At 44.4% G+C, this 12,061-nt stretch overlaps 1 protein-coding gene across 19 annotated transcripts in view; it reads left to right on the top strand.

Annotated features, from left to right (window-relative positions):
• LOC129694990 (protein KASH5-like) overlaps positions 1–12,061 on the top strand; it is a 244,456-nt gene that overhangs the window by 167,669 nt on the left and 64,726 nt on the right. For 17 of the 19 annotated variants that reach the window (XM_055631736.1, XM_055631746.1, XM_055631735.1 and 14 more), the window contains 2 exons: positions 3,300–3,399; positions 7,136–7,282. In XM_055631736.1, coding sequence (XP_055487711.1) covers positions 3,300–3,399; positions 7,136–7,282 — 247 coding nt within the window. The remainder of the gene's footprint in view (positions 1–3,299; positions 3,400–7,135; positions 7,283–12,061) is intronic. The other 2 variants (XM_055631731.1, XM_055631739.1) reach the window with 1 other exon arrangement.

Below are 12,061 nucleotides of genomic sequence, written 5' to 3' on the forward strand. Positions count from 1 at the left end.
CCCTCCAGAATGTTCTGCAGCCGTTCAGTGACATCCCTGACCCTTGCACCAGGGAGGCAACATACCATCCTGGAGTCTCTTTTGCGGCCGCAGAAACGCCTATCTATTCCCCTGACAATTGAATCCCCTATTACTATTGCCCTTCCACACTTTTTCCCCCCCTCATGTGCCGCAGAGCCACCCATGGTGCCATGAACTTGGCTGCTGCTGCCTTCCCCTGATGAGCAATCTCCCTCAACAGTTTCCAAAATGGTGTACCTGTTTAGGAGGGAGATGACCGCAGGGGACTCCTGCACTACCTGCCTACTGCTTTGCTGACTATTGGCCACCCGTTCCCTTTCTGTCCTCTTACCTTTTACCTGCGGTGTGACCAACTCACTGTACGTGCTGTCCACGACTTTCTCAGCGTCGTGGATGCTCCAGTATGAATCCAACCGCAGCTCCAATCGTTCAATGCGGTCTGCCAGGAGCTGCAGCTGTACACACTTCCTGCAAACATAGTCACCAGGGACACCGACCATATCCCTGATCTCCCACATGTTGCAGGCTGAGCAAACCACGGGGCCAATCTCCACCGACATATCCTACTCCCAATTTAACTATATTAAATATTAAAAAACACAAAACTTTATCCGTTAAACTTTACTAATAAATACTGTACCCTTAACTCCCAGAATCCTTATCTCCCAGAATCCTTATCTCCCAGAATCCTTAACCTAAAGGCAAAAATGTAAAAATGTAAACCAATCAGAGGCTTCCCCCAGACTCCTTCTCTGGAACGTTGGCGATTTGGTCGCAGGTACTCCTCCCCTCTCACCAACGGCTCCCTGGGCCTCTGTGGAAACAAGCCCCCGCGGTGTATTTTATACTTACAGCGCAGGTACTCCTCCCCTCTCACCAACTGGGCCTCTGGGCCTCTCCTGCGCTCCAGAGAATAAAGACCTAACTTATTCAACCTATCTCTGTAACTTAGTTGTTGAAACCCAGGCAACATTCTAGTAAATCTCCTCTGTACTCGCTCTATTTTGTTGACATCCTTCCTATAATTGGGCGACCAAAATTGTACACCATACTCCAGATTTGGTCTCACCAATGCCTTGTACAATTTTAACATTACATCCCAGCTTCTATACTCAATGCTCTGATTTATAAAGGCTAGCATACCAAAAGCTTTCTTTACCACCCTATCTATATGAGATTCCACCTTCAAGGAACTATGCACGGTTATACCCAGATCCCTCTGTTCAACTGTATTCTTCAATTCCCTACCATTTACCATGTACGTCCTATTTTGATTTGTCCTGCCAAGGTGTAGCACCTCACATTTATCAGCATTAAACTCCATCTGCCATCTTTCAGCCCATTTTTCCAAATGGCCTAAATCACTCTGTAGACTTTGGAAATCCTCTTCATTATCCACAACACCCCCTATCTTGGTATCATCTGCATACTTACGAATCCAATTTACCACACCTTCATCCAGATCATTGATGTACATGACAAACAACAAAGGACCCAACACAGATCCCTGAGGCACCCCACTAGTCACCTGCCTCCAACCCGATAAACAGCCATCCACCATTACCCTCTGGCTTCTCCCATTCAGCCACTGTTGAATCCATCTTGCTATTACTGCATTTATACCCAACAGTTGAACCTTCTTAACCAACCTTCCATGAGGAACCTTGTCAAAGGCCTTACTAAAGTCCATATAGACAACATCCACTGCTTTACCCTCGTCAATTTCCCTAGTAACCTCTTCAAAAAATTCAAGAAGATTAGTCAAACATGACCTTCCAGGCACAAATCCATGTTGACTGTTCCTAATCAGACCCTGTTTATCTAGATGCTTATATATATTATCTCTAAGTATCTTTTCCATTAATTTGCCCACCATTGAAGTCAAACTAACAGGTCTATAATTGCTAGGTTTACTCTTAGAACCCTTTTTAAACAATGGAACAACATGCGCAGTACGCCAATCCTCGGGGACTATTCCCGTTTCTAATGACATTTGAAATATTTCTGTCATAGCCCCGGCTATTAATACCCAACCATTGAAACTTCTTAACCAACCTTCCATGAGGAACCTTGTCAAAGGCCTTACTGAAATCCATATATACAACATACACTGCTTTGCCCTCATCAATTTCCCGAGTAACCTCTTCAAAAAAAAAAAAACATTACCTCCTAACTTCTATACTCAATACTCTGACTGATGAAGGCCAATGTGCAAAAAGCCTTTTTGACCACCTTGTCTACCTGCAACTCCACCATGTTGTCTGCATAGATTTTAGGAAGGTATTTGATAAAGTCCCCCATGGTAGAGGTCAGAGGTTGTGGGGAGACCTGATTCTCGGGATGGAAAAATCAAATGCTAAAGGCCCTAGCTTTAAGGTGAGAGGGGCAAAGTTTAAAGATGCACAGGGCATTTTTTTCACACAGGGTGGTGAGTACCTGGAGTGCACTACAGTGGAAGGTGGCTGAAGCAGATATGTTAGCGGCATTTAAGGAACTTTTGGATAGGCGATAAGGAGATGCAGGGAATGTAGGAATATGGTTATATGCAGATGGATGAGTGATTGTCTTATATTGCCAGCAGTTGATAGAGGAACAGCTATGTATACAGATTAAGGAAAGATGTAAAAGCAATAGGGTTGTCGTAGTGGGAGATTTTAACCTCAAATATTGACTCAGGCCTTTGGTGTCTCCAAAAGAGTTTCATAAAATGTATGTGAATAGTCCAGCTCGAGGAGAGGTCACACTGCATTGCATTGGGATGCGAGCCTAACCAGACGACATTAAGATGTGATCATTGTTCCCAAAATACCCTTCCCATGAAACACCCAAATGTTAAGATAGTTATGAATATGGATAAGTCTGTACTTTGGGGGAATGTACTATATTGGAGTAACAACTTTATTTGGCAGAAGCTAGTGAGAGTAAATTGGGGACACAAGGAACTGCAGATGCTGATTTACCAAAAAAAAACAAAGTGCTGAAGTAACTCAGCAGTATGTCAGACAGTCTGAAGAAGGGTCCCGACCCAAAACGTCGGCTACCCATGTTCTCCAGAGGTGTTGCATGACCTGCTGAGTTACCCCAGCACTTTGTTTTTTAAACTGGGAACAGCTGTTATTGGGTAAGTCCACATCAGGCATGCGGGAGTCATTTAAATCCTGTTAAGAGATTTGTGATCAGTAATTAAGTCAGTCGAGCGTCATTTATCACTTATTCAAATCTTATGAAGGTTCTTAGTTCAGTTTGAACTTAGCTCAGTTTTAACTTTTCCATACCAGCAGACCCTTTGGCATCCAAGATGTACAATTGCAAACTCCCATTCCTCCTGTAAGAGCTCCAGAATATTCTCTACAGCTTGAGATAGAAGAGATTCAACAGGTAAGAATGATCCATAGACCTTAATTAGAGTAATTCACTGAAATAAGTATATTAGTAAATTCCAGAAAACAAGGATGATTACCATACCCATGCTGATCTGGAGCTTTAAATAAATTGTTATGTTACATGTACTCTCTGATTAAGAAAGAAGGCATCATGCCAAGAAAACGATTCTGATCGGGTTAAAGTACTTAGCTTGGTTGCTCTGGTATGTCAGAGCCTGTCTGGCCAGAGGCTGAGACCAAATATTTTACAAGAATAAACACCTGAGTCAATCTGATACTGGGGCCCTGATGCAATGGGTTTTATAGCCAGGTTCTGCAAAGAAGTCAAAAGTAAAATGATTGATGTTGAAACAGGTCATTTTGCTTCAAAACATAGGTAACCTATATATTATAGATAATAGGTGCAGGAGTAGGCCATTCGGCCCTTCGAGCCAGCACCACCATTTAATGTGATCATGGCTGATCATCCCCAATCAATACCCTGTTCCTGCCTTCTCCCCATATCCCCTGACTGCTATTTTTAAGAGCCCTATCTAGCTTTCTCTTGAAAGCATCCAGAGAACCTGCCTCCGCTGCGCTCTGAGGCAGAGAATTCCACAGACTCACAACTCTCTGTGAGAAAAAGTGTTTCCTCGTCTCTGTTCTAAATGGCTTACTCCTTATTCTTAAACTGTGGCCCCTGGTTCTGGATTCCCCCAACATCGGGAACATGTTTCCTGCCTCTAGCGTGTCCAAACCCTTAACAATCTTATATGTTTCAATGTGAAACCCTCTCATCCTTCTAAACTCCAGAATGTACAAGCCCAGACGCTCCATTCTCTCAGCATATGACAGTCCCGCCATCCCGGGAATTAACCTTGTAAATCTACGCTGCACTCTATCAATAGCAAGAATGTCCTTCCCCAAATTATAAAGTTTAATGTTCATTTTGATAGTTAGATGCTTGAAAATCCTCATCTCCCCTATAATGTCGGAGGTTGAGTGGATACGATAGAAGCATATAAAATTATGAGAGGTGTAGATAGGGTTGACAGAACCTTTTTTCCGGGGTGGAAATGTGCAACACCAGAGGGCATAACTATAAAGTGAGAGAGGGAATGTGGGAATGTTTAATGGAGATGTGCAGGGCACAAAGAGTGGTGGAGGCCTGTGATGCACTGTCAGAGATGGTGGTGGAGGCAGGCGATAGTGACATTTGTGAGGCTTTTAGATAAGCACATGGAAGTGCAGGGCATAGAAGGATATGGATTATGTAATTGCAGATTAAAGCAATTCAGCTAGGCATCATGTTCAGCACGGACATCGTGGGCCAAAGGGCCTGTTCTGTGCTATTCTGTTCTATGTTCTGTGTTGGAGTTGCAATATCATACAGCACAGAAACAGGACATTAGCCTTCGGTATTATTATCATCTGAGAACATACGAAATTAAATCAGGAGTCAAACAAATGATGTTTGTACTCCAACATTCAATTAGATCGTGGGTGTAATTCTTGGGCTTCAAGTCATTGTCCATCTGATCACTAGATTTGTCGTACTGCAAGTCACACTTATTGATCTACTATTTAAATATAATGAGAATTTCTATCCCATCTCCCTTTCTGGTGAGTTCCAGATTCCTACACTCTGGGTCGGGGGAAAATCCTCATCTCCATAATTTCATGCTCCTGGGTTCTGTATGGCTTTTTTGTATTCTCTGCCTGAACTAATAAAGAAAAACACACCACTGCCTTTTACAGACTATGGACTTTGTTTTCACCAGTCTAAAGCTTTAGAATGTCAAATTAGGTGCAGGAGTAGGCCATTCGGCAGACAGTCCTGACATCCCAGGAATCAGTCTGGTGAACCGTCTCTGCACTCCCTCTATGGCAATAATGTCCTTCCTCAGATTTGGAGACCAAAACTGTACGCAATACTCCAGGTGTGGTCTCACCAATACCCTGTACAACTGCAGTAGAACCTCCCTGCTCCTATACTCAAATCCTTTTGCAATGAAAGCTAACATACCATTTGCTTTCTTTACTGCCTGCTGCACCTGCATGCCTACCTTCAATGACTGGTGTACCATGACACCCAGGTCTCGCTGCATCTCCCCCTTTCCCAATCAGCCACCATTTAGATAATAGTCTGCTTTCCCGTTTTTGCCACCAAAATGGATAACCTCACATTTATCCACATTATACTGCATCTGCCAAACATTTGCCCACTCACCCAGCCTATCCAAGTCACCTTGCAGTCTCCTAGCATCCTCCTCACAGCTAACACTGCCCCCCAGCTTAGTGTCATCCGCAAACTTGGAGATATTGCCTTCAATTCCCTCATCCAGATCATTAATATATATTGTAAATAGCTGGGGTCCCAGCACTGAGCCTTGCGGTACCCCACTAGTCACTGCCTGCCATTGTGAAAAGGACCCGTTTACTCCTACTCTTTGCTTCCTGTTTGCCAGCCAGTTCTCTATCCACCTCAATACTGAACCCCCAATGCCATGTGCTTTCAGTTTGTATGTGCAGTCTTAAGTGCAGTTTTAAGTGCAGTCTTGTGAAAACTGCTGGTAACAATCTTCCAGTGAAAGACTGGGTCTTTTCTGTGGTGCATAGGAAGCCATGGGGTGACCTGATTGAGATTTCAAAATCGTGAGGAGCATGGATAAGTGACTCGCCTTAGTATTTTTTCCACGTAGGACAATCAAAAACTAAAGAGGTTTAAGGTGAGTGGGGAAAGAGTTAAAAGAGACCTAAGGGCCAACTTTTTCCCCACACAGAGTGGTGCATAAGTGGAATATGCCACCAAAGGAAGTGGTAGAGACAGATAAATTGTGACATTGTGACAAGGCGCCTGGGCAGGTACATGGATTGGAGAGAGATTGGCCTGGTGCAGGCACGTAGGACTAACCCAGTTAAGCAATTTGGTAGCTGTGCACAAATTGGGTCAAAGGGCTGGTTTCTGTGCTGTATAGCTCTATAACTCTGACTGCAGTGAATAGATTTGGCCGAAGATAGACACAAAAGGTTGGAGTAACTCAGTGGGTCAGACAGCATCTCTGGAGAAAATCCAATCCAATCCAACTTTATTTGTTAAGCACTTTAAAAAACAACCAAAGCTGACCAAAGTGCTGTACAGAAAAAAAATAAGCAAGACATCATAAAACAGGCAAAATAACAGAACATACAGCTAACATGAGGCGCATAAATTACATACAAAATTCAACAATAAATTAAAAGACATAAAACATGAGTATGAACCACGCAGTAAAATTAAGCAAATAAAGTAAATAAACAATTCGACACCTTACTGGTCTACAAAGGCCACGGAGAATAGATGTGTCTTCAGGAGTGATTTAAAAACAGCCAGAGAAGGGGCCTGTTTAACGTGTAGAGGCAATTCATTCCATAATCTCGGTGCTGACACAGCAAAGGCACGGTCCCCTCTGAGCTTCCGCTTAGTTTTAGGAGAAAAGGAATAGGTGACGTTTCAGGTCGACACCCTTCATCTGGCCTCCTAAATTTAAAGATACAGTGGCTCACTTTTATCATGTGCATTGTATAACCATTGTTTCTCATGCATTCACTGTAATCTTCAGTGTAGTATATTAATCTAATTGCTAATTTTTCTGTTGTCTAACAATACAAGAAAAGCACTTCATTATTCTATGATTGGTGGCTACCGCTATTACTGGTTAGACAATATTACGAGGCCACAACTATTAATATGTTTTTTTATTTCCTGGCAGAGATCAGATGTTGCTTCAAATAATTTACCCACACCCCTGTGTGGCACATTACCACTACACAATTCAGCAAGACTAATCAAAAACATTATGTATGACAGCTGTTCTCAACTAAACTGGGTGGCTTTTCGGACAATCGCTGAGGATTTGGTAAGAATTACTGTTGCCATTTCTTTTCACTGTGTAATAACTTCTGGATATTTTGTGCTCTAATTCCCAAGCTGATAGCTATTCACTCTCACTGCATGGATCTTCATTTGAGGCCAAAGCCTGAATGAACTAACATAAAGCTATTAGCATGTGTCATGTTGCGTGAATCATTAAGTTGTCATCAAGCTCTTTAGAACAATGACACAACGCAGTGGCGCAGCGGTAGAGTTCTCCTCGTTCACCGCGAGCGCTGGAGTGTCCCGTCCTGCCTTGCAAGTGCATTGTGAAGTCAATCCGTTCTTTTTTTCTGAAATGGGTAATATTTCAGGCTGTTTTTAATTCAATTCAATTCAACTTTAATGTCATCGCACAAATACAAGTATCAGTACAACGAAATGCAGTTTTGCGTCAGTCCGTAGTAGTTGTACATAAAGAAAAACAAAAAAAATAGAAAGAAGGAAGATACAGAATAATCAGGAAATACAGAATGATTAAATAAAGGGGACGGAGGGACCAGAGAAATCTATCGTCGGGACTCCAAGTTCAGCAGTGTGATTGTGTTGTTGTAGAAGCTTTTCCTCATCCTACTAGTACGTGACCTGAGGCTCCTGTACCGCCTCCCTGATGGGAGGAGGGCAAACAGTCCATGGTTGGGGTGTGAGGGGTCTTTGATGATCTTCCCAGCCCGTCTCAGACACCGTTTTCGGTGGAGGGCATCCATGGCAGGGAGCGGGGCACCGATGATGTGCTGCGCGGTTTTCACCACCCGTTGTAGTGCCTTCCTGTCCGCAGCAGTGCAGCTGCTGTACCATACCGTGAAGCAGGTGGTCAGGATACTCTCTATGGTACAGCGGTAAAAGTTGGTCAGGATCTGGGGGGACAGGTGGGCTTTCTTGAGCCTCCTAAGGAAGTAAAGGCGCTGCTGTGCCTTTTTGATCAGCTTGGAGGTGTTGAGGGACCAGGACAAATCCTCCGAGATATGTACTCCGAGGAATTTATAGCTGGAGACGCGCTCCACCTCAGTCCCGTTTATATGGATGGGGGTATGACTGCCTCCTCTGGTCTGCCTGAAGTCAACAATAATCTCCTTCCTCTTTTTGGAGTTGAGGACGAGGTTATTGTTGGCACACCAGGTGGTCAGGTGCTGGATCTCATCCCTGTAGGCTGACTCATCGTTGTCGCTGATCAGCCCTACTACCGTGGTATCGTCAGCAAACTTAATAATGGCGTTGGATCCGTACAGGGCAGAGTGTAGGGCCGCCGATATGGCGTCCTCTGTAGACCTGTTGGTCCGGTAGGCAAACTGTTGGGGGTCCAGTGTGGGGGGGGAAGCTGGCTTTGAGGTGAGCCAAGATCAGCCGCTCAAAGCACTTTGCAATGACAGGGGTGAGTGCCACTGGGCGGAAATCGTTGAGACTCCCTGTAGCTGACTGTTTGGGCACTGGCACGATGGTTGATGTCTTGAGTATAGAAGTTGGGATGTAATGTTAAAATTGTACAAGTCATTGGTGAGGCCAATTCTGGAGTATGGTGTACAATTTTGGTCGCCTAATTATAGGAAGGATGTCAACAAAATAGAGAGAGTACAGAGGAGATTTACTAGAATGTTGCCTGGGTTTCAGCAACTAAGTTACAGAGAAAGGTTGAATAAGTTAGAGCCTTATTCTTTGGAGCGCAGAAGGTTAAGGGGGGACTTGATAGAGGTTTTTAAAATGATGAGAGGGATAGACAGAGTTGACGTGGAAAAGCTTTTCCCACTGAGAGTAGGGAAGATTCAAACAAGGGGACATGATATGAGAATTAAGGGACTGAAGTTTAGGGGTAACATGAGGGGGAACTTCTTTACTCAGAGAGTGGTAGCTGTGTGGAATGAGCTTCCAGTGAAGGTGGTGGAGGCAGGTTCGTTTTTATCATTTAAAAATAAATTGGATAGTTATATGGATGGGAAGGGAATGGAGGGTTATGGTCTGAGCGCAGGTATATGGGACTAGGGGAGAATACGTGTTCGGCACGGACTAGAAGGGCCGAGATGGCCTGTTTCCGTGCTGTAATTGTTATATGGTTATATGTTGCAGTTGTATAATACTTTGGTGAGGCCGCATTTATAGTATTGTGTTCAGTTCTGGGCACCATGTTATAGGAAAGGTGTTGTTAAGCTGGAAATTGTACAGAGAAGATTTACGAGGATGTTGCCAGGACTAGAGGGTGTGAACTATAGTGAGACTTTGAGCAGGTATTGTTTGAGCAGGGACTAGGGGAGATTATGTGTTCGGCACGGACTAGAAGGGTCGAGATGGCCTGTTTCCGTGCTGTAATTGTTATATGGTTATATGGTCTTGAGGCAAGTTTAAAACTTTAAACGATTAATAACTTTAGAAACATAGGTGGGAATGCGACGGGAAGATATTTATCGCCTCGATGGGAAAAATGTGAGTAGGATGTGTGAAAATGGGAAGGCTGTGGCATAACGTTTGGTAGAAGATAGGAATTAACCAGATACACACACACATACACGCACACACAGACACAAACAAGACAAAGACTTTTAGTTATATAGAGATGCATATTAACCATTTGTATGACATCAAAGTTAATAGTTAGTAAATTTGCTGATGAAACCAAAATTAGTTGTGTAGCAGACAATGACTAAGGATATCTAAGTTTACAACAAGATCTAAATCTGTTGGGAAGGTTAGCCAAAGAATGACAAATGGAATTTAACACTGACAAGTGTGAGGCTGCACTTGGGTTTGTCAAAGCAGGGAAGGACTTACAATGTAAATAGTAGAGCCCTGAAGACTGCAGAAAAGAGAGGTCTGGGAGTACAGGTGTAAGGTTCCACCACCATCAAGAATGCCTATCGCTCCATTCCTCGCCCTCACTTCGGTAAATCCGACCATACTGCTTCTTCCTGCCTACAGGCAGCAATTAAAGAGCGCACCCCCAGAGGTGAGGATTGTACAGAGATGGTCGTGGGGGGGGGGGGGGGGGGGGGGCAGAGGAACAACTCTAGGACTGTTTGGAGTCTGTAGACTGGACAATTTTCAGGGACTCGGCAACGGACCTGAACGAATAAGCCACAGACTTCATAAAGAAATGTGTGGAGGACTGCATCGCGACAAAAACCTTCCGAGTGTTTCCCAATCAGAAGCCTTGGATGAACTTTGAGATCCGCACTCTCCTGAAGACCAGACACTGGGCATTCATGTCTGATGATACAGTGGTCTACAAGAAGTCCAGATACAACCTTGGTAAGGCCATCAAAAAGGCCAAGAGGGACTTCTGCTCCAAGCTGGAGGATGAGACAAATGTTCGGCAGCTGTGACGAGGCCTGAATGTAATCACCTCCTTCAAGGCGAAATCAGGAGGTAGCTCGTATGTCGGCGTAGCATCACTCCCTGACGAGCTCAATGCATTTTACGCACGCTTTGATAGGGAGAGCCCCATTCGCTGTGATGGTATTTCAGTCACAGTCACAGAGGCAGTCACAACGTCAGAAAATCCTTCAGAGGGGTGAACCCTCGAAAAGCACCTGGACCTGATGGTATACCTGGTCGTGTTCTAAAAACCTGTGCAGACCACCTGGCTGGAGTTTTTACGGACATTTTCAACCTCTCACTTCTGAGGTCTGAGGTTCCCACCTGCTTTAAAAGGGCATCAATAATACCGGTGCCCAAGAAGAGCAAGGTGACATGCCTCAACGATTAGTGGCACTAATGTCGGTGGTGATGAAGTACTTTGAGAAGTTGATCATGGCGCAAATCAACTCCTACCTCCATAATAACCTGGACCCACTGCAGTTCGCATACTGCCACAACAGATCAGCGGTGGATGCGATCTCGCTGGCTATCCACTCCGTTCTGGACCACTTGGACAACAAAAACTCATTTGTCAGGCTGTTATTCATTGATTACAGCTTGGCATTTAATACAATCATCCCCTCCAAGCTGGTTATCAAACTCTCAGAACTGGGTCTCTGCGCATAGAAACTTAGAAACTTACAAAATTCTTAAGGGGTTGGACAGGCTAGATGCAGGAAGATTGCTCCCGATGTTGGGGAAGACCAGGACAAGGGGTCACAGATTAAGGATAAGGGGGAAATCCTTTAAAACCGAGATGAGAAGAACTTTTTTCACACAGAGAGTGGTGAATCTCTGGAACTCACTGCCGCAGAGGGTAGTCGAGGCCAGTTCATTGGCTATATTTAAGAGGAAGTTAGATGTGGCCCTTGTGGCTAAGGGGATCAGAGGGTATGGAGAGAAGGCAGGTACGGGATACTGAGTTGGATGATCAGCCATGATCGTATTGAATGGTGGTGCAGGCTCGAAGGGCCGAATGGCCTACTCCTGCACCTAATTTCTATGTTTCTATGTCTATGTTTCTATCTCTCTGCAATTGGATCCTCGACTTCCTCATTTACAGACCACACACTGTTTGAATTGGTGGAAAGGTGTCAGCCTCGATAACAATCAGCACAGGAGCACCTCAAGGCTGCGTGCTCAGCCCCCTGCTGTACTCACTCTATACTCATGACTGCGTAGCTGGTCATCGTGCGAACTCCATCATCAAGTTCGCTGACGGCACCACTGTTGTGGGACGTATCATTGATGGGGACGAGTCAGAGTATAGAAGAGAGATCGACCGATTGACCAAATGGTGCCAGCATAATATCCTGGCCCTCAACACCAGCAAAACCAAGGAACTAATTGTGGACTTTGGAAGAGGTAGGATGCGGACCCACAGTCCCGTTTATATCAATGGGTCAATGGTGGAAAGGGT

Source organism: Leucoraja erinacea, unplaced genomic scaffold (genome assembly GCF_028641065.1).
Source record: "Leucoraja erinacea ecotype New England unplaced genomic scaffold, Leri_hhj_1 Leri_88S, whole genome shotgun sequence".
NCBI lineage: Eukaryota > Metazoa > Chordata > Chondrichthyes > Rajiformes > Rajidae > Leucoraja > Leucoraja erinaceus.